Source organism: Chiloscyllium plagiosum, chromosome 39, assembly GCF_004010195.1.
Source record: "Chiloscyllium plagiosum isolate BGI_BamShark_2017 chromosome 39, ASM401019v2, whole genome shotgun sequence".
NCBI classification, from domain to species: Eukaryota; Metazoa; Chordata; class Chondrichthyes; order Orectolobiformes; family Hemiscylliidae; genus Chiloscyllium; species Chiloscyllium plagiosum.
In genome coordinates, this window is record NC_057748.1 from 4,835,592 (window position 1) to 4,858,370 (window position 22,779).

A 22,779-nucleotide genomic window follows, 5' to 3' on the forward strand; every position below is an offset into this window, starting at 1 on the left:
GGGTGCGTGCACGGCGCCGTGCGCGCTCTCCCCCCCCCCCCCCCCACTTGTCGCGCCTGAGCCCAGGCCATGGGCAGCCTGTGGCGCCTGTTAACGGGCAGTTGTCGCTTCCTCCTGGTCGCACCTCGCCTCCTGCCACCCCCGGGCCCGCCTTGCTACCCCCTCGCCGCCCGGGCACAGCTGCAGGTCCGGAGGGGGCCCCAGGGCCCGCGGAAATGGGGCAAAAACCGTCAGGACTACCCGAGGGAATGTGAGGAAGGCATCAACAGACAGATCAACCAGGAGCTCACCGCCTTCTATGTCTACCTGTCCATGGTGAGAGTGGATCCCAGCGGGGAATCCAGCAGATCCCAGCCACTCCTGTACATCCACCAGGTCCCATTTGATCCAACACAGCACATCCGAACACCCAGCACACCCCATTTACTCCAACATGCCCACCCCCCAAACAAGAAACCAGCAGATCCCATTTGACCCAGCACATGAAGTCAGGACATCCTGCACACACTCCAGCAAGGAATCCAGCAGGTTCAACCTACTCTGGTTCCCATTCACTCCAACACATCCCCCAAAAAGGAATCCAGCGGATCCCATTTGATCCAATACTTTGCATCAGGACACCCAACAGATCCCATTCACTCCAGCACGTCCCCCATCAAGATTTCCTGGATCCTATTTCAGCACATCCCAACAGGGAATCCAACAGATACCATTTGATCCAGCACATTCCAACAGGACATCCAGCACATCCCATTCACTCCAATACATTCCCACAACAAGGAAGCAACTGGATCCCATTTGATCCAACACATCAAATCAAGATACCCAGCAGATGCAATTCAGTACTGCACACCGCCAGCAAGGAATCCTGCAGACACAACACACCCTAGACTCTAGTCACTCCAGCACATTCCAACAGGGAATCCAGCAGATATCATTCTCTCTAGCACACCCCAACAGGAAATTCAATAGATTCCACTGATGCCAATACTTTTTAATAGGGAAACCCAGCGGATCCTCACTGCCTCATGCATAATGTGGGTAGTCCTGGACTATCCCAATCACTTTGCCACATCCCAGGAGAGACTTCGGCATATTCCCATGCAGTTCAGTCATTTCCAGTAAGGAATCCCAGCACAAGCATGGAGAAAATCCTGAAGCTTCCAGCATATCTCGGGAGAGAATCCAAGCATATTCTCACTGTTAAATCCCAGAAAGGAATCCCAACACGTCCCCAGGAGACCCCAGGATAAAAATCCAGCCAGTCATGTTCAACTCTGAACATGCGAGGAGGGAAACCCAGCATGTTAAGGAGACAGTCCGACAGATCACATTCAGATTAAGATACCTTTGGAGATAAATCCCAGGAGAGAATCAAGCACATCCCATTCAAGACAGTATATCCTGATGCATCCTACAGAGTCCAGGATGTGTCACAAGGGATTCCAGCACATCCCAGCAAGGTGTCCTAGTACATCCACACTGTCTAGCCTAACACCAGCCATCCCAGTCCCTACATTAACACAGCAGCTTCAATGCAGAAATAGCAAGACTCCACAGTAGCAAAACAAATCCAGTGCAACCTATACAATGGAACATAACCCACACAGCACAGCTGAGGACCTCTGTATTTTCCTCTCAATTAAAACACATGCCCTGAAACAATTCCAACATCTTCCATCACTTTCCCATCCCAAAATATAAATTCAGTTTGGCTGGAGATAAGTGACAAAGGAAAAACATCATGGCTGGGTGTGGTTTATAGCCCTAATAATAATTAAAGTCTAGTTCAGAGTATATAACATTACTATTCAAGAAAGTGGGGAGCCAGGAAGCATAAAGCTATTATCTAAGATTGGAAAATTGCTAGAATTCAGTAATGTAGCAGGTTATTTAGAACATCGTCATGCAAACAGGCAGAGTCAACATGGTTTTGTGAAAGGGAACCTGACAGGTTTATTACAGTTCGAGGTGAATGTTAAAAGTATGGTAAAGAAGGGGGGATAGCAATATTTGGATTTACAAAATGCATTCAAAAGGATGAATAAACAGTTAATTGGCAGGATAAAAGCTCATGGTGTTTGGGGGGCTATGTTAGCATGGATAGAGGGAGGTGACACCCGAGTGGTATTATAATTGGACTTAATCCATTGACCCAGCATTGATCCAATAGGGTGGCTCTGGTTAGCACTGCTGCTTCATGGTGCTCAGAACCAAGGTTTGATTCCATTTTCAGGTGACTGTGTGGAGTTTGTATATTCTCCCTGTGCCTAGTGTGTGTTTCCTCTGGGTGCTTTGGTTTCCTCTCACAGTCTAAAGATGTGCAAGTTAGGTGGATTGACCATGGTAAATTGCCTGTAGTGTCCAGGGATGTGCAGGTTAGATGGGTTCGCCATGGGAAATGTAGGATTATAGGGATAGCTTGGGAGGGGTGGGATTGGGTGGGATGCTCTTCGGAGGGTCGGTGTGGACTCAATGGGCCAAATGACCTGCTTCCACACTCTGGAATCTATGACCCAGGTAACATTCTGGCGATCCAGTTTCAAATCCTGCCATGGCAAGTAATGGAATTTGAATTAATTAAAATTTGGAATTAAGAGTCGATTGTGGAAGGGCGAGCGAAAGCCCATCTGGTTCACTAATGTCCTTTAGGGAAGGAAATTGCCATCCTTACCTCCGTGTGACTCCAGACCTACAGCAATGTAATTGACTCTTAACTCAATTAGGGATGGGCGATAAATGCTGGCTCTGCCAGTAATGGCCTCTTCCTCCAATAAAAAAAGGACTGGCTGACTAACAAGAAACAGAGTCAGGATAAAAGGTCATTTTCAGATTGGTGAACTATTAACTAGTCAAGTGACAAGGGACCAGTACTGAGACTTGAACTATTTGCAATCACCATTAATCACTTGAATGAAAGGTCAGACTGTATTGTAATTAGATTTACTGATGGTATAAGGATATGTAGGAAAGCAAATTCGGGATTGGGTGGGATGCTCTTCGGAGGGTCGGTGTGGACTCAATGGGCCAAATGACCTGCTTCCACACTCTGGAATCTATGACCCAGGTAACATTCTGGCGATCCAGTTTCAAATCCTGCCATGGCAAGTAATGGAATTTGAATTAATTAAAATTTGGAATTAAGAGTCGATTGTGGGAGGGCGAGCGAAAGCCCATCTGGTTCACTAATGTCCTTTAGGGAAGGAAATTGCCATCCTTACCTCCGTGTGACTCCAGACCTACAGCAATGTAATTGACTCTTAACTCAATTAGGGATGGGCGATAAATGCTGGCTGTGCCAGTAACGGCCTCTTCCTCCAATAAAAAAAGGACTGGCTGACTAACAAGAAACAGAGTCAGGATAAAAGGTCATTTTCAGATTGGTGAACTATTAACTAGTCAAGTGACAAGGGACCAGTACTGAGACTTGAACTATTTGCATTCACCATTAATCACTTAAATGAAAGGTCAGACTGTATTGTAATTAGATTTACTGATGGTATAAGGATATATAGGAAAGCAAATTCTGAGAAGGATAGGAGTTTAAGAGAAATGGATAGGTTAAGTTATGGAGTATAATGTTGGACAATGTGAGGATGTTCACTACAGTAGAAGAATAGAAATCCCAGGTTCGATTCCAGCCTTGGGCGACTGTCTGTGTGGGGTTTGCACGTTCTCCCCGTGTCTGAGTGGGTTTCCTCCGGGTGCTCCGGTTTCCTCCCACAGTCCAAAGATGTGCAGGTCAGGTGAATTGGCCATGCTAAATTGCCTGTCGTGTTAGGTACATTAGTCAGAGGGAAATGGGTCTGGGTGGGTTACTCTTCAGAGGGTCGGTGTGGACTGGTTGGGCCGAAGGGCCTGTTTCCACACTGAAGGGAATCTAATCTAATCTAATCTAAAAAAATGAAATATTATTTAATGGAGAGAGACTGGAGAATGCTGCATTACAGAGGGATTTGGGTTATCATATATTAATCACAATGGTGAGCATGGAGTTACACCAAGTAATTGTAAAAGCAAATGGACCATTTGTCTTTATTGCAAAGAGAAAGGAGTATAAAAATAGCAAAATCCTGTTGTGGTTCTGTTCGCCGAGCTGGGAATTTGTGTTGCAGACGTTTCGTTCCCTGTCTAGGTGACATCCTCAGTGCTTGGGAGCCTCCTAGTGGTTTGAATCTGCCGCTTCCGGTTGTCAGTTCCAGCTGTCCGCTGCAGTGGTCGATATATTGGGTCCAGGTCGATGTGCTTATTGATTGAATCTGTGAATGAGTGCCATGCCTCAACAGAACCACAACAACGAGCACCCGAGCTACAAATCTTCTCACAAACTTTTAGCAAAATCCTGCTACATTGGTACCTGGAATAGAATACAGTTTTACTGTCCATTTTGAAAGAGTAACATATAAGTTTCCCCTGACTCCGAAAGTAGAGCGTTCCTATGAAACCTTTCGTAAGCCAAAATGCTGTAAAGCGAAGAAGCAATTACTTATATCGTAAAAGCGAAAATCCTCTCCACATTTCTTTCAGTTAGCGAAAACAGGCTCCAGTGTAGGTCTTTTGAAGAAGTGAAGTGGCGTAAAGCAAACTTTCAAAAAGCCTGGGATACCTGTAATTGCGTTGGAAGCAGTTCAGAGAAGAATTCCTTGGATAAAGGAATTTGTTTTACAAGGAAAGGTTGGACTCATTGGAGTTTAGAAAAAACAAATGCTCTTATTGAAACAAAAGATTCTGAGCAAGTCTGGAAGGATTTTTTTTCTAGTGGGTACCTAGAACCAGGGGTCACAGTTTCAAAATTTACAGTCTCATTTAAAATAAAAAGAGAAAATGTCAGAGGAACTCAGCAAGTCTAATAGTATCTGTGGAGAGAGAAAAACAGAGATGGAAATATGAAAAAGGAGGAGTAAGCGGAATGAAACAGAAGGTCAGGGAAAGGTTATAGGGTGAAGGAATGTAGAGATCAGACATTGTGAAATAAAATGCTCAATGATTGATAATGATTATACTGAAGCAAAGCATAGATTCAATGTAGGGCTTAATGGTAGATTAGTGTGTTCTTGTGTAGGACAATTTCCCTACCTCTGAGTCAGAAGCACTAGGTTCAGGTCCCACCTTCACTGAGGTGTATCATAACATGTCCGTACAGGCTAAATACAAACCAACATTAATAGCAGACTAAAGGTCAGCTCTGACCAAATGTGAAGACATGAAAGCTCAGGGATAGAGAATCATTAGTCTTTGAAATTCTTTCCACAAAGAGCAAGAGAGATTGGGTCATTGAATATATTTAAGGTTGTTTTAGATGTATTTTTGATTGATAAAGAATGAAAGTGGACTAACAGAAAAGTGGACTTGAGGCCACAGTCAGATCAGTGAAGATTTTATCAACTGGTCGAACAGGTTCAGTCCATTTGGCCTACTCCCGTTCCCATTCGATATAATCTTATGATCATTGACTCTCAATGCCAGTACATCATACAATTAATTCTCATCTGCCCTCTCACAATCCGAGGAATCAGTTAATCTCTCTCATAGTTTAGCAAATTTGACAAATTATAAAGCAACATGTAATTTTGTTGATTTGCATGAATCATAGGACATTGGTTTCACATTAAACAGTCTTTAATGACACAATATTTGAAGTCATCAGACAGTATATCTTGAAGACAATTAAGGCTTAATCCAGTGTAGTTTTTTTTAAAATTGAGAACAGGAAGAATATAGAATTACCTGTGGAATTCCATATGGCAAATTGCCGTGAATACTGGGACAGTGAGTAAATTTAAGGAGGAGTTAGACAGATTTTTAATTGGTAATGGGTTGAAGGGATATGGAAAGAAACCAGGAAAATGGGGGTGAGGAGCAGATCAGCCATGATTGAATGGCAGAGCAGATTCAATGCACTGAATGGCCTAATTCTGCTCCTATATCTTATGAACTTAGAGTCATAATATTGGCAAGAAATATGAAGTGACACAAAAAGCAAGGACTGGAAATCATCCAGGAGGTCAGGTAGTACCTGGATAGAGATAGAGCAAATGAACTTTGAAGTTTGGTGGCCTGTTGTCCAAATTGGAAGATGTTAGAGACTAGTCATCATTGAGCAGGGACAAAACATGACTATAATTTGAATTAAAATTAGAAGTTATACAAATAGATATAAACAGTGGAGACTTATGTTGAAGGGCTAATGTTAGCTCACATTCAGCTAAGGCTGGCCTTTTTATTACAAACCCCTATGCCTGTTTATAAAGTGTATAAGCTTGTCATATTGTAATTACACCTTATGATAGTTGGAGCTGCTGAAGAACCTCCAGTGGCAGGAGGATGTAACTGCAGTGTGACATGTTTACATTAGCAATTTCATTGATAAAGAAAGAATTTGCATTGTATAGCTCCTTTCTCAACCTAACGACATCCCAAAATACTTAACAGAAAGCAAGGTGTTTTGCTGATATTTATTTACTTATGCAGGAAACACAGGATGCCAGTTTCCTCAAAGCAAAGAACAAAGAAAATTTACAGCCCAGGAACAGGCCCTTCGGCCCTCCAAGCCTGAGCCGATCCTAATCCACTGCCTAAACCTATCGCCCAATTCCTAAGCATCTGTATCCCTCTGCTCCCCACCTACTCATGCATCTGTCCAGATGCATCTTAAATTAATCTACCATGCCTGCCTCTACTACCTCTTCTGGCAACGTGGTCCAGGCATCTACCACTTTCTGCATAAAGTACTTGCCGTGTGTATCCATCTTAAACTTTTCACTTCTCACCTTGAACGCGTGACCTCTTGTTACTGAATCCCTCATGCGGGGAAAAAGCTTATCTCTATCTGCCCTGTCTATACCCTATTTTGCAGACCTCAATCAGGTCCCCCCTCAATCTCCTTTTTTCTAATGAAAACAATCCTAACCTACTCAACCTCTCTTCATAGCTAGCACCCTCAATACCAGGCAACATCCTCATAAACCTCTGCACCTTCTACAAAGCACCACATTCTTTTGGTAATGTGGCGACCAGAACTGTACACAGTATTCTAATGCAGCCAAACCAATGTCTTGTAAATTTTAACATGACTTGCCAGCTCTTATACTCAATACCCCGTCCAGTGAAGGAAAGCATATCAAATACCTTCTTGACCACTCTACCCACCTGCGCAGCCATCTTCAGGGTACAATGGACCTGAACTCCCAGATCTCTCTGATCATCAACTTTTCCCAAGGCTCTTCCGTTTACAGTATAGTTGGCTCTAGAATTAAACTTCCCAAAATGCATCACGCCACATTTGCCTGGTTTGAACTCCATCTGCCACTTCTCCGTCCAACTCTCCAGTCTATCTATATTCTCCTGTATTCTTTGACAGTCCCCTATGCTTTCTGCTACTCCTCCAATTTACAAGTCATCTGCAAGCTTACTGATCAGACCAACAGTGCCCTCTTCCAGATAATTTATGGATATTACAAACAACAGTGGCCCCAGCACTAGCCCCTGTGGAACACCACTGGTCACCTTTCTGCATTTGGAGAAATTCCCTTCAACTACTACTCTCTGTCTCCTGTTGCTCAATCAGTTCTTTATTCACCTAGCTAGAACACCCTGCACACCATGTGACTTCACTTTCTCCATTAGTTTACCATGGGGAACCTTATCAAACGCCTTACTCAAGTCCATGTATATGACACTTACAGTACTTCCTTCATCTCTCAACTTGGTCACTTCCTGTCTACCTCACACAAAACCATGTTGCCTATCACTGATAAGCCCGTTCTTTTCCAAACTTTCCCACCACTAACGTCAGGCTCACTGGTCTGTAGTTACCTGGAATATCTCTAATACCATTCTTGTACAGGGGGACAACATGAGCAACCCTCCAGTCATCCGGCACTTCACCTGTGTTTAAGGATGCTACAAAGATATCTGTCAGGACCCCAGCTACTTCCTCTCTTGCCTCTCTCAGCAACCTGGGAGGTCCTGGGGTCTTGTCTACTTTAATATCCTTTAGCCTACCCAATTCATCTTCTCTCCTTATGTCAACGTGATCCAGAGTAAACAAACTTCTGTCTCTAATTTCAGCATTCATCACCTCCGTTCCTCAGTGAACAGTGATGCAAAGTAACCATTGAGAATCTCACCCATTTTCTCAGGTTCGACACACAACCTTCCTTATCCTTTAGTGGACCAACCCTTTCTTTAGTTACTCTCTTGCTTCTTATATAAGAATAAAAGTTGACAGAATCAATAAGACAGTGACCAAATAAAACAACTGTGGATGATGGAAATCTGAAACAAAAGCAGAAATTGCTGGAGAAACTCAGCAGGTCTGGCAACATCTCTGGAGAGAGAACAGAGTTAATGTTTGGAGTCCAGAACAGTTCTGAAGAAGGGTCACTGAACTCGGGACATTAACTGCTTTCTCTCCACTAAGTCACCTGTTTGTTTTACTGGTTATGGTAGAAAGATAAATACTGGCTGGGAAACCAGGGATAACAGGCATGGTCTCTGAAATACAATAAAACCATTGGGTTTTTTACATGTGTCTGAGGGTGTTTTGCAAAGGAAGATGTCACTTTGGAGAACTTCTTGAGTTGCATGTAAATAACTACAATGGACATGTATCCTCTCTGGAGAGAAATGCAAACTCAGATTTTTCTGAGGTCTGTGTGTTACATACTGGTTCAAAGCTGACACTTACACATTCTTACTTGCTCTGAGAAGATTATGTGATTGCCTCTTGAAGCCTTAAAGGTTTCATAGTTTGCTTTGAGTTGGTCATGAACGATAGGATGTTGACAGGGTGACTATAAATGAAGGGTTGGGTATATTCATGTTGGGGTGGCATGTCCCTTGAAGGTGGTGTTTTAAATATTGTCATTGTGCGGTGTTCTTTTCTGCCTCAGTCATACTACTTTGACCGGGAAGATGTCGCTTTGCGGAACTTTGCCAAGTTCTACTTTGAGCAGGCACTTGAGGAACAGAAACATGCAAAGTTGCTGATGGATTTTCAGAATCAACGTGGAGGCCGCATCATCTTCTGGGACATCAAGGTTAGTGGGTGAGAGATCTCTCTACCCTTTTTCCTTCCCTGTTCCCAATGCCTTCTCCTTAATGTTAAGCAATTTGGTTCAACTCCATTGACCCAATTGTCTTTATTCATAGAAACCCAGCCGGGATGAGTGGGGAAATGGCTTGGAAGCTATGGAACAGGCCCTGGAGCTGGAGAAAACGGTGAACAAATCTATCCTGGAACTACACAAAGTGGCATCCGAGCACAACGATCTTGTTGTGAGTTCACCAAACATTGCCAAACCCTTTCCACTCTGAATTGATGTATACATTTGTTGCCCTAAGAACTGGAAAAGTTCTGTATAGATTTAACGCAGTCGTTTAAAGCTATAAGAGACCCTCCTGGAATCAGTAAGGAGAAACTGTTTGTGCTGGCTGGAAGGGCAATATCAAAAAGATTAGGGTTCAAGATAATTGGCAAAAGAAACAGAGCGATGGATAGAGTGTTTTTTTAAACTTAACACAGAGCATTATGAAAGGGTGGTGAAAGCAAATTCTGGTAACTTACCAAAGGGATAAATATAGGAGGATTTGAAGGGCTGTGGGGAATGAGTAGGAGAGTGAGAGAAACTGGATGACTCTTCCTTTTAGCTAGCATGGAAGTGTGGGGTTGCATAGTCTCCTGTGCTAAGCAGTTCTGTGATTAAACATAGAGGAGCGAATGTACAAAGCAACATACTTAATGGCTGTTTTGTTTGACTCACCTTCGTTAGTAAAACCAGGTGACAAACTCATGGAATCTGGCCATGATTTACCGATTAATACAAAGAGACATTGCACCCAGAAAGGACAGAACGCCCCCTCAGTTTCAACCCTGTGATGGTAAGCTGGTGTTACGCCAGTGACTCTGCATAAAACACTTGGAAACAAATATCACAAATGCTCAGATCAGTTAGTGAACATCGGAAAATCCCTCTTTAGCCAGTGAATAATTGGATACATTCTCAAGGGTTTATAGCCATCTTACAGAAGGGGAACAAACCTATAGTGTGGAAATTTGATTCTCATCTGAGCAAACTACAACAGCGTTTATTTGAAGGACAGCAGAAAGATTCAATAGTCTATTGTATCAGGAAACTTTTAAAAATTCATTCAGAGGATGTGGGTGTTGTTGGCTTAGTTGACCTTGAGAACGTGGTGGTGAGCTGCCTTCTTGAACTGCTGCAGCTGTTGGTAGCCCCACAATGTCATTAGGGAGGGAGTTGCAGGATTTTGACTCAAGTGTAAAGTTGCCATAGTCCTACTGGACCAAAGGACTGCTGTTTCATTAGAGACAACTGGTGGTGGTTTAACGTGAGGGTGAACCACGCTTCAGGCAAAGGGAGAGTGAGAAGGAGAATCCTTCATGGTAACCTCAGCTAGTGCAGAAATTTAACCCACGCTGTTGGCATTACATTGCATCAAATATCAGCCATCCAGCCAAATGAGCTAGCCAACTACCAATTCAGGAGTAGGATCTAATCATTAAACACTCTGACTGGTTGTGGACAATTTCGAGCTTGAAATGTGCGTCACTATTCAACTGAACAATGTACATGAACTGAGGCTGGTAACCAAATCTATCAGTAGAGTCTGGAGTGACATAAGTATTGGTATAGAGGCAGTCCTCAGCAGTACATTTTCTTTCTGTTTCAGCTATGTGAGTTCCTGGAATCTAACTACTTGAATGAGCAAATTGAGGCCATTAGGATGTTTGGAGATCACATCACCAACCTGAAGCGGTTGGGAGCTCCTGAGAATGGCATGGGAGAGTACTTGTTCGACAAGCACACCCTGGGGGAAGGCAGCTAACAGTCAAGGACACCTGGCCATCGTATGTCAATAGAGCACAGCCTCGTGTTCTGCCAAGTTATCACCCTGACCAGCCAGATGGGAATCTATAGCAAAATTGAACAGTAGATCGTGTTGTCCCATATGTTACATTATAGCACTGTTGTTGCTAGAATAAATGAACTGTGGCATTAAAGTGAATCCATTTTGGCAACAGTAATCCATTCGATAAGTACTTCCAGAAAGAATACACTTGGCAATCTGTTCCCAAATAAAAGTGGTTAAGTCTTTACTGTTTTGCCTTTCGCTGTTTCTTGGATCCACAAGGAAAGATTGGGGCTCATTTTAAAATTGGGGAAACTTGCACTGAGTCAGTGTATGAATATGGAAGAACTCCTGTGCTTGGCTGGGTAACCTGTCAGATGCCTCCTCCATTCCTCCCTGTGTAACTTGCCCTAGTGACAAACCTTGATGATTCGCTGGTCTTTTCCTGCCTGTTGTTTCCTTAATAGCAATCAGTCTCAGGAACCAACTTCTTTGTGAGCCTAATTTACATAAACCTGGGCCCACCTTGTGTAGTGTTGCAGTTGTGAAAATATAACCATCCAGACCCATGGTTAAACTGGAATCCTTTCTGACCTATGTGCTCCAGTCCCACACAAAATCTTAAGGGTGCTTAAGGAACAAAATCTGCAAGGGCACCTCAAAGAACTTACCTTTATGGGTGAGCCTTTCCCAGCCAATGAAGTCTTTTTGAAGTGGTGTCACACATCTGGAGGGAAGCCAGTGTGTACAACAGAAAAGACAAGATGGCCAAATGTTGTTGATGGAGGGATGAATGTTGGCCAAAACACCTGGGAGGCTGAACATCAAATACAAAACACAGCAGGTCAGACTGTGCAGCACTCCTTCACTACCACCCTGGCAATGCCAGATGAGGTTGTGTTCAAAATCTCAGGATTGGGGCTTGAACCAGCAGATGGAGGTCACAGTTTGGAAAAGTTACACAAGGTTCACAGATGGTAAGCAAGCTGGAGGAATATAGCGACATTGGTATTTGTGCTTCTAAGGGTTTAATTATTTTAAAATGGTAGTTTTATAGATGCGAATCTGATGGGTCTACTAACATTTGGACATCATGCTGTACGAAGTCTATTACAAGCCTGGTTTTCTTTGCTAAATATGTGGCTTGCTACCACTCCCCACTGGAGTACAAGATCTTCATGAGCAGAGGCAGCTGACTGATGGCAAGAGGATTGTGTTTAAGGCATTACCACAGAGAATGTACCCAGGAATAATTAAAGTGCTTGTTCATTGAACAAGGAAATTGTAGAAAGGAAAATTTTGTACAGTCATTCAGTGATACCGAATGTGAGTACTGCGGAGAAGAAACATCCGCAAGTCTATTTTTGTCTTAACATTGACCAGGATAGATGCAAAATAAGTTATATATTTCAAAAGGAACAATTGTTTGTATAGTGGTCATGTCCTTACTTCTAAGCCAAGAGATCCAGGTTTAAGTCCTACCTGCTCCAGAGGTGTGTATTAAATATCCTTGATCAGACTGATAAGTAAATTATAAAGCAGAGTGTCCTTTAATTTATAAGCCATCCAGAATCACTTAGAGAGTATAGTCACCATTGCCACACCCATCAACAACTAGACAAAGTGTAAGGCCCCTTAAAGATCATCTTTGTGTTGAACCTTAGGAGAGATATTAAATGAACAAAGTTTGAGAGAAGATTTGTAGCTCGGGGAATTTGTGTTGCAGACGTTTCGTCCCCTGTCTAGGTGACGTCCTCAGTGCTTGGGAGCCTCCTGTGAAGCGCTTCTGTGGTGTTTCTTCCGGCATTTATAGTGGCCTGTCCCTGCCGCTTCCGGTTGTCAGTTTCAGCTGTCCGCTGTAGTGGCCGGTATATTGGGTCCAGGTCAATGTGTTTGTTGATGGAGTTTGTGTATGAGTGCTATGCAAAAGCGCTTCACAGGAGGCTCCCAAGCACTGAGGATGTCACCTTGACAGGGGACGAAACGTTTGCAACAAAAACTTCCAGCTCGGCGAACAGAACCACAGCATATTAAATGAACATTGTCAGATTTTACTGTGGAGAAAGAAATGTAGGCTGGAGAATTCAGGGAAATTTAAATAGACATTTTTAAAACAATTCACATTACAGAAGAGGAAATGCTGGAGGTCTCAAAATATAAAGGTGCATAAATCTCTGGGAACCTGATCTAGTGTCTCTCAAGTTGTTGTGGGAAGTTATGGAAGCAAGGAATTAGGGATAGTTGACATGGTTTTGCAAGAGGGAAATGGTCTCTCAGACTGGATTTTACTTTTGGAGGAAGTAACCAAGAAAATTGAGGAGGGCGGAGTGCTAAGAGACTGGTTTACTTGGACTTTACCAAAGCCCTTGACAATGTTCCATGTGGAAGACTAATTAGATCATGTGATTCAGGGCAAGCTTGCTAATTAGCTAGCTTCAAGGTGGTGGTAGAGTAGCAGCATTCAGGTTAGAGTGCAGGGCTTGTCCATTTCCATCTGCTTTCCTTTAAAGCAGGTCTCTTGCCTTGATTGCAGCAGCAAGTGCTGCACAGTAAAGGCTGATTAAGATGGTGGCATATGAAGAGCGGCAAGGCTAATTAAATGGCAAAAGGAGATATCCAGTAGTGGTGGGAAACACAGCCGGGACAAGGTGAACATGGCTCCATTCAAACCATGAGGCTCCAGCCCAGACTTGCAGGTTGAGCAAGGGCTCCATATTAAGGATATGGAGTTAAGAGACAGTTCAGGAAAGACTTACCAGACTATTGCTGGGAATGAAGGATTTAAATTAGTGAGTTATTCTCACCCCACATGGAAGTTAAATTATATGATGTGGGATGTTAATAAGCTATCAGCTGCTTTTCCCCTAGTGGGTGGAATGGAGACTAGAGGGCTTCAAAAAAAAAAAAAGCCAGGGAGAGAGATTTTAAAATCTAAAGGGGCTATTTTGTTTTAAAATCAAAATGTGTTTCATGTGTGGAGTGAACTTCCAGAGGAAGGGTAGGATGAAGGCAGAAGGATACAGGCTAAGCACAAGCAGGTGGGACTCACTTTAGAACATGTTGAAAGTGGACTGATTGGACTGCTAGATGGGGTGGAGAGACTGGAAAAAGATTACAGCTACATGTTGGAGTATAGATGAAGTGCATTTTAATTAATCAAGACAGACAGTTTCAACACTTAAACTTTTTATTTACTTAAATCAGCAGCTGTGCCATATAGCTTCACAATTTGTGCACTTGATAGAAGGTTTCACTGAAGTTGACCCAAAAGCATGTTTACTTTCACCTTTCCCTTACTCAAATTCAGAGTTAATACCCATGAAAAAAGGTAGTACCAAAAACCTGACTCCATTCAAAAAAGGTAGACAAAAAAACACTTGTTAAAAAGAACATTTTGTAGGTGGTTTTAGAGGCACACTGATTTCAAAGTGGTGGATCTTTTAGCTGCTGCTCTCTCCCAGGGTGTGCTTGTCAAACAGGTACTCTGCCATGCCAGTCTGGGGAGCTCCCATACGGACCAGGTTGGTGATGAAGTCACCAAGCTGCTTGATAGCCTTGACTTGTTCATCCAAATAGTGAGTTTCCAGGAAGTCACACATCTAGAGGCAGGATATTAAAAGTAGTTAGGCTTTTAGAAAATGTGTTCTGGGTTTTAGAACGAGCAGGTAAGACTTGAACTTGTTTGTTAATAAGAACAGGACTTGTCATATTTAGTCAATCCTCAAGTAGTCAAAATCTGCAGGAAGAGGCTATTTGGCCCACTGAATCTATACTAACTCTGAAGAGGACTCCATTCAAGCTTCCCCCCCCACCCCCAATCCTTGCAACCTCACATTTACCCTGGTTAATTTAAACTACCCAGCTTTTGGGGCAGAGGCAGAAGGAGGGAGGACAAGCCAAAGTACCCAGCAGATTCCCAAGTAGACCATGCAACAGACAGTAGGCTAGAGTAAACCCAGGCCTCTCTTGAGGGTGGGCAGTGTTAACCACTGGAGTCACTGCCACCTTCAACAAAGTTTTGAAAATAACTAAAACATTTAAAAAGGCATCTGGATGGGTATATGAATAGGAAGGGTTAGGAGGTATAGGCCAAGTGCTGGCAAGAGAGACTAGATTGGGATATCTTGTCAGCATGGCCAAGTCAGACCAAAGGGTCTGTTTCCATGCTGTACATTTCTAAACAGATCAGCTACTCAAGCAACTGACTAGAGTTGCTGTCTTTGTAGTGCTACCAGCAAGTGTTCAACACTTATTTTCACCACTGCAGTCCCACTATCACAACCCTCTCCTTGCCAGAGGTGGAGAGACTCAGCTTACATTCACCAGTCATGCCAGGGAATGGTCCTATGGTGACTATTTAAGTGAATATTTAATCCTAATCTTTTAAAAACCCATAAGCCAGTTGTGTTGATAAACTAATCAAGTCAGGTCAAAACTAGTGCACAAGATATTTTAAATGCACTCAATTCAGCATTGCTGTGTTAACTTGCCTAAAGTTTGAAAAAAAAAGGCCATTTCAGGCAAGAAGACTTCATCAGGAATAGATATTCCTGATGAAGGGCTTTTGCCCAAAATGTCAATTTTCCTGCTCCTTGGATGCTGCCTGAACTGCTGCGCTTTTCCTGTACCACTTATCTGGAATCTGGTTTCTAGCATCTGCAGCCCTTGTTTTTACCTTTATCAAAGAGGTACAAATACAAAGGCCTGAACAGCATTAAATGTACAAAGCTGCACTAGGAACCCTGTTATCTTAGTACTTTATGATTAATGAAAGCTCTATTTGGGTGGGTGGAGGAGGAGAAAGCAGGTTAGGATCAGTTTGGGAGGTAACAAAGGAATCGATACTCACATGAGGATCGACCTTGTCAGAAGCCAATTTGTGCAGCTCCAGCAGAGACTGGTTCACAGTCTTTTCCAGATGGAGGGCACACCTCATGGCTTCTAGAGTATTGCTCCATTCATCACGGTCAGGTTTCTGGGGCGGGGAGAAAGATCAGATTAAATTTTTTTTTAAAAAAAGGGTGATTAGACAGACAAGTCTTGAACACGACGACAGACACGATGTAGTCTGCTGCTTGCACATAGAAGCCATTTATGTGGCTTTACTGCTGGAAAACTAACCGCGACATCCTGAAGGATCACACGGCCCCCTCGTTGATTTTGAAACTTCATCAGCTTCTCTGCATGTTCCCGTTCCTCATGGGACTGATGCTGGAAAAATTTGGCGACGTGTTTCAGAGCAACATCATCCCGGTCAAAGAAGGCATACTGAGGAAAGGGGGGAAGAGGAAGGAGGAAGAAAAAAAGTTTAAAAGGAACGCATTTAAAAATACAAATATTGAACTTACAATGAAAGGCTAAAAGAAGTTGCGTGAAGTTACTGTTTACTTATTTTTCAGTTTTACTGAAACATTCTAGCCAGAATGAAGTTACCGTGCTGAGGGGGAAGAGGGCGTTGCTTGAGAGAGACAAAGGAATCAGCTACAAATTTGGTTTTAAAAAAGGTTTAAGACTTTATTTGAGAGACAGAGGTTAATTTAGAACTACCCACCTCCCCCAATCCAGAAATTAGAACAGATTCAACTTTAACAGAGGCTTATTAAAAAAAAGAGCATTTGCCCAGCCTTACCATAGACATGTAGACATAAGAAGCATAGAGCTCCATGTTAATCTGGCGATTAATAGCCGCTTCGCAATCCTGGTGGTAATTCTGGCGAACCTGGGAAGCCATTCTCTGATCTTGCTGCGGTTGTCCAAAGAAGAAGTGTTAAAAAAAATTTCTTGAAAAGGTTAGACTAGTGAGGAAGAAACTAGGGTTCTATTCCGTCCAAACACTGTTGAAGCAAGAATACAACCCGAATTCTGAGCTACAGCCGCCCCCGAGCCTCTTATTTATCGCGCTACACGCCGCCCACAATCTTGTTACCGCCTCTCTGCGATGATTCAGCAGAAAATGGTTAACCCCTCCAGTACTGGGCTCCTTACCGTCAACTCCTTAACCACGTTGAATTAACAAAGGAATCTGTTCATGTTGTAACTTGAGGCATTGATAGCCAGTTTGAGGGGTGATAGACATTGTGATAGAATTCCTGCAGTGCATAAGGGGGCCATTCAGCCCATTGAGTCTGAGCATCCCACCCAGACTCCTCCCCTATATCCTCATTACCTGACATTTCCCATGGCTAATCCACCTACATCCCTGGACATAAAGGGCAATTTCCCATGGCCAATCCATCCGAACCTGCACATCTTTGGACTGTGGGAGGAAACCGGAACACCCAGAGGAAATCCTCCAGACACAGGGAGAATGTGTAAACTCCATACTGTCACCTGAGGATGGAATCGAATCTGATCCCTGGTGCTATGCGCCAATAGTGCTAACCAGTGAGCCACCATGCAGCCCCAAGGTGTGCACTTGCAATACCGTGGGTGGCACGGTGGCACAGTGGTTAGCACTGTTGCCTCACAGCGCCAGAGACCCGGGTTCAATTCCCGCCTCAGGTGACTGACTGTGTGGAGTTTGCACGTTCTCCCCGTGTCTGCGTGGGTTTCCTCCGGGTGCTCCGGTTTCCTCCCACAGTCCAAAGATGTGCGGGTCAGGTGAATTGGCCATGCTAGATTGCCTGTAGTGTTAGGTATAGGGGTAAATGTAGGGGTATGGGTGAGTTGCGCTTCGGCAGGTCGGTGTGGACTTGTTGGGCTGAAGGGCCTGTTTCCACACTGTAATGTAATCTAATCAAATCTAATCAAAGCATACAGGACTATGGGCCAAGTGCTGGAAAATGGGATTACCCAGTGTGGCATTCAGGAACCTTGGCAAGACTGGAGTCAACAAGAATTGGGGTAAGTTTTCCATTGTTTGGAGTCAAACCTGGCATATAAAAACATTATCCATTATCCAAACAATCGGTTATCCTAACAATCATTTATCCGGACAAAATGCTCCCCATCCGTCTTGTTCAGATAATCGAGGTTCTTCTATATATGGAGGTAATTCTGAAAACTTGCCCAACAGTTTTATGAATATTTTGAATTCATTCTTTCATAGGATGTGGGTATTGCTGGCAAGACCACCATATGCAGTTCACACTGTTAGGAAACAACCACATTGCTGTGGGTATGGAGTCACATGTTGGCCAGGCCAGATCATAGATTTCCTTCCTTAAAAGGACCAGATGTTGCTTTTCTGACTATCAATGATACTGTAATGCTCACCATTTATTGGCAATGGCTTTCAACTCCAGATTTATCAATAAAATTCAAATTCTACCGGTTGCCATGGTGGGGATTTGAACTCATGCTCCTAGGACCTTAGCCTAAGACACATCTCTGCTCTGGGCCAAGCCAGTCAGCAGGCCTCCCAATGCTCAGTGGGCACGAGGGACCATCCCTGACCCACATGGGGTGGATGGGCCTGCTCACTACCCAGTGTCTCAACAAGTAAGGTTGAGCTTGCAGTCAGCACCAACGGATGGGCAAGTGTAACAAAACACTTTGGAGTTGATCGTACCTGTTCTCGAATACCTGCGCTCTGTAGTCACATTAGCGAGAAGCTCTTAACAAAAATGACTCTGTAAGCCTGCTTCATTCACAATGTTAGAGAATCAGAAATTACTGGCGAAAGTCAGCATCTGTGTGTACCTCACACTCATTTGAGCTTGGAAATGTTGCCGGCCACCTATGACGAGACAACTCTTAAGAGCAAGCAGCTGACACTGTAGTGTAAGGGGTTAAGTCAGATCGTGAGCAATTCTAATGAGACAGTGTGCATCATCAGAAGAACTGATACAATGTCACATGATCCTGCGCTCTCTTGCAGCATCGCATTGTAACCACAATAAGATGTTTTTTAAGTTAAATGATTTCCTGAACTCAGCAGCCTCTGTAAATGTTCCTCAACCATCCAATGGGTCCAGGATTAGTATAAGTCCCACCTCCTTGTTGTCAATCTGGACTGTTCCTTCAGTACCAACCTAAATTCCAAATGAATGAGGATTCAGGCACTCTGTGAATGTTTACATGTCAGAATATTATTTCATGGCTTTCGACAAAAAAATGCATTATTTCTATCTGGGCTCTTGGGTGAAATGCTTTCTCATGAGTTTATAAATGCTAAGTGGAAATGGTTTATCCCCTTGAGTTAAGAAATTCATTACCTTTCTATTTAATTGAAAAGTATGTGCAGAGACAGTGGTCGCACCTCTGGATCATTCATAGTACAATGTAGGGCCATCGATTATCACAGAAAGTGAAGCATCAGGACACATGCAGACTGACTCACTGCATTTGTATTGGCTGTGACTTCAGTGGCTGGCACTTTCTTCTGGTTAGAGGTTGTGGTATCAAAGCCCACACCAGAGACTCAGTGACATTGACAGTGACAGTGCAGCATTGAGGGAGCGCCGTGTTGTTCAAGTCGTTCAGGTCGAGGCCATGCCTGAGTTCTCACTTGGGTGCAATGTAAACAATCCCACGGACACTGTTTGGTCCCTGTCCAATATTCACCCCAAATTGGCTGGTCTGACTCCAATGCTGGGCGGCACAGTGGCACAGTGGTTAGCACTGCTGCCTCACAGCGCCAGAGACCCGGGTTCAATTCCTGCCTCAGGTAACTGTCTGTGTGGAGTTTGGACATTCTCCCAGTGTCTGAGTGGGTTTGCTCCAGTTTCCTCCCACAATCCAAAAATGTGCAGGTCAGGTGAATTGGCCTGGCTAAATTGCCTGTAGTGTTAGGTGAAGGGGTAAATTAGGGGAATGGGTCTGGGTGGGTTGCACTTTGGCAGGTCGGTGTGGACTTGTTGGGCCAAAGGGCCTGTTTCCACACTGTAAGTAACTAATCTAAGATATCTTTTTCTAAACACTGTCCATGGGATCGTGTACATTGCACCCATGCCATATTTTTATTTATTCATTCATGGGATGAGGGCACCTCTCACTAGGCCAGCATTTATTGCCCATCTCTAATTGCCCAGAGGGCAGTTAAGAGTTAACTACATCGCTGTGGGTCTGGAGACACATGTAGGTCAGACCGGATAAGTATAGCAAATTTCTTTCCCGAAAGGGCATTAGTGTGCGAGATGGGTTTTTCCTGACAATTAGCAATGGATTTATGATCATCATTAGATTCTTAATTCCAGATTTTTATTGGATTCATATGCCACCATCTGCCATAGTGGGATTCAAACCCAGGTCCCCAGAACATTACCTTGGTCTCCAGATTAACAGGCCAGCAATAATACCACTAGGTCACTGCCTCGTTGTTGTGGGATCTTGCTGTGCACACCTTGGCTGCCATTTTTTTCCTGCATTGGAAGAGTAATGACACATCAAAAGCTCCTTAGCTGGAAAGTGCATTATGATGTCCTGAGGTTGTGAAAGGCACAAATTAAATGCCAATCCTTTTACTTCAATAAGATTTGATGGAAAATTCAGTAGCAAGTTGGTGGCTTAGTGTAATGTCACTGCACCATGAATCCAGAAACCCCAGGTTAAAGCTCTTCAGATACTGGTTCATAAGACAGCTAATGGAATTTGATGGAATTTGACTGAATGAGTAAAAGCTGGAATTGAAATCCAGTCTCAGTAATGGTGACCAGGACGACATTCATTTATTGTTGTTAAAAACCCATCTGTCCCTTCAGAGAAGGAAATCTGACCTACCCATGACTCCAGACTCACTGTGGTTGACTGTTAACTGCCCTCTGAAATGGTCGAGCCAGCAACCTATTTCAAGGGGCAATTAGGGATTGGCAACAAACACTGGCTCATCCAATGAGAGAATAAAGAAACCTGAAATTTGAAATCGGTAGGATGGCAGGGTGTGTAAAATTGATACAAGCACAGAGATTGCTGGATTAATTCAGCATCTCTGGCAGTACCTGTGGCGAGAGAAACAGAGTCAATGTTTCCAGCCCTGTTACCCATCTCATGTAAAACTGACTGTGTGGAGATTTCAAACAAACAAGAGAAGATTTCCCACTTTTGTGTTTCCCTCTAGCATCTTCATCATTAAATTATTTGTCTTATTTCTTGAGGCTTTGACTTACCTACACAACAGGAAGCATGACAAAGTAATTAGACGAGTGCAAGGCAATTGGACTTGGCTTAAGAATGACAAATGGATGCATCAGCAGCAAACACAAAATTTGCAGAGTGCAAAGCCAATTAATGAGTTGTAAATATTAACTCCAGATATGGAATGTGATTGGAATCATGTTTAGCGCCCAGGTGGTTCTCAACACGTCTCACACCGACCTCATAATGTCTCTCTTCAGTTCAATCTATCATTGTCAGATTTTAAGATTAATGATGTCATTTATTGTAATACTGCTGACCAGCTAGCATTGAGCAATAAGGAGCAATTAGCAATTCAGTATGGTAATGAACTTACTGTAGACTCGTGAGATGATGAGTCACTTGAGGGCAACTTTAAGAATTTAATCATGTGATAAGGGCAAGGCCAGCATTTATTGCTCATCCCTAAATTGCCCTTGACATAAGGGTCATTCCAGAGGGCACATAAGAGTCACATTGCTGTTGGTCTGGATTCACACATAGGTCAGACCAAGTAAGGACAGCAGATTTCCTTCCCAGATGGGTTTTTTTTTAACTATACATTCACAGGATGTGGATGTCACTGTCTTGGCCAGCATTTATTGCCCATCACTAATTGCCCAGCGGGCAGTTAAGAGTCAACCACATTGTTCTGGGTCTGGAGTCACATGTAGGCCAGACTACTTTCCTTCCCTCAGGGCCATTGGTGAAACCACAGAGTTAGCCATTAGACTATCTCTTCCCCCCTAGAATTCCTACATTGTGGAAACAGGCCATTTGGCCCATCAGGTCCACACCAATCCTCCGAAGATCATCCCATCCAGACCCACCCTATTCCTGTAACCCTGCGTTTTCCATGGCTAACCCACCTAACCTGCACATCCCTGGATACTACAGAGTAATTTCCCATGGCCAATCTGCCCTAACCTGCACATCTTTGGACTGCAGGAGAAAACCACACAGACACAGGGAGAATGTGCAAACTCTAGTCGTCCAAGGGTGGATTTGAACCTGGGCCCCTGGTGCAGTGAGAGGCAGTGCTAACCACTGAGCCACTGTGCTGCCAAATTGCAGATTTTTTAAATGCATATCTCCATAATATTAGAATACGATTCTGGAGTACTGGTCTAATGACAGTACCACTACATGACTGTCATCTGCAATATAAGCACATGCTCTCAGCCTTTAAACCAGTGTAGGTCTGAAGAAGTACTGTACAGTACTGTCAGAAGTGTTGATCCAGTAGCAATGTCTGCATCTTATGTAAAATATCCCCAGAACACCATACAAAGAAAAAGTGCAAAATTATTCCAATGTCCGGTCCAAAATGTTGTTAATCTGAGGCCCAACAGTTCTAATTATGTAGGGAGAAATAGATACTGCAGATGCTGGAGATTAGAGCCAAGATTAGAGTATTGCTGGAAAAGCACAGCAGGTCAGGCAGCATCCGAGGAGCAGGAAAATCGACATTTCGGGCAAAAGCCCTTCATCAGGAAAGTTGTAATTATGTTACATTCTGTGCATATAAAACAGACAGGCAGGCAGGCAGAAAATGCAGAAGCTTAAACATATGCACTAACAGATTCAAGAACAGCTTCTTTCCCGCTGTAATCAGATTGCTGAATGGACCTCACTCACTTCAAACCTAATGTTGTTGCCGTAACTTTGTATACCTTTCTCTGTCTAAGCACTCTGTGATCTGTATGTCCTTGTTTGCTATATGATCTGCGTGTGCTGCTCGCAAAACAAAACTTTTCACTGTACTCAGGTACATGTGACAGCAATAAATCAAATCAAATTAAAGATGTTATGTTCAGTCTCTGTCAAATTTATCATCACAAAATTAAAGAG

General features: G+C 43.4%; 2 protein-coding genes across 2 annotated transcripts; one reads left to right on the forward strand and one right to left on the reverse strand.

The window, feature by feature from the left end:
* The first annotated feature begins 35 nt into the window (after positions 1-35).
* On the forward strand, positions 36-11,122 carry LOC122542136 (ferritin heavy chain, oocyte isoform-like). Its single transcript, XM_043679542.1, has 4 exons — positions 36-315; positions 8,895-9,041; positions 9,154-9,279; positions 10,696-11,122. Exons 1-4 carry the CDS (start codon positions 70-72, stop codon positions 10,849-10,851), a joined length of 675 nt encoding a protein of 224 aa, XP_043535477.1. The 5' UTR covers positions 36-69; the 3' UTR covers positions 10,852-11,122.
* Positions 11,123-14,048: 2,926 nt separating this feature from the next.
* Positions 14,049-16,754, reverse strand: LOC122542164 (ferritin heavy chain-like). Its single transcript, XM_043679583.1, has 4 exons — positions 16,505-16,754; positions 15,997-16,143; positions 15,725-15,850; positions 14,049-14,474 (listed from the first exon to the last, which is right to left on the reverse strand). Exons 1-4 carry the CDS (start codon positions 16,604-16,606, stop codon positions 14,316-14,318), a joined length of 534 nt encoding a protein of 177 aa, XP_043535518.1. The 5' UTR covers positions 16,607-16,754; the 3' UTR covers positions 14,049-14,315.
* Between the last annotated feature and the right edge of the window lie 6,025 nt (positions 16,755-22,779).

Bases quoted from the DNA above. Each gene is read 5' to 3' on its own strand.
- LOC122542136 (XM_043679542.1), top strand. From the start codon at position 70: ATGGGCAGCCTGTGGCGCCTGTTAACGGGCAGTTGTCGCTTCCTCCTG. The intron at 9,042-9,153 runs GTTAGTGGGTGA...CTTTATTCATAG, and splicing joins TCATCTTCTGGGACATCAAG to AAACCCAGCCGGGATGAGTG. The intron at 9,280-10,695 runs GTGAGTTCACCA...TTTCTGTTTCAG, and splicing joins CCGAGCACAACGATCTTGTT to CTATGTGAGTTCCTGGAATC.
- LOC122542164 (XM_043679583.1), bottom strand. From the start codon at position 16,606: ATGGCTTCCCAGGTTCGCCAGAATTACCACCAGGATTGCGAAGCGGCT. The intron at 16,144-16,504 runs GTAAGGCTGGGC...CCCTTTCCTCAG, and splicing joins CTTATGTCTACATGTCTATG to TATGCCTTCTTTGACCGGGA. The intron at 15,851-15,996 runs GTTAGTTTTCCA...TCCCCGCCCCAG, and splicing joins TGATCCTTCAGGATGTCGCG to AAACCTGACCGTGATGAATG.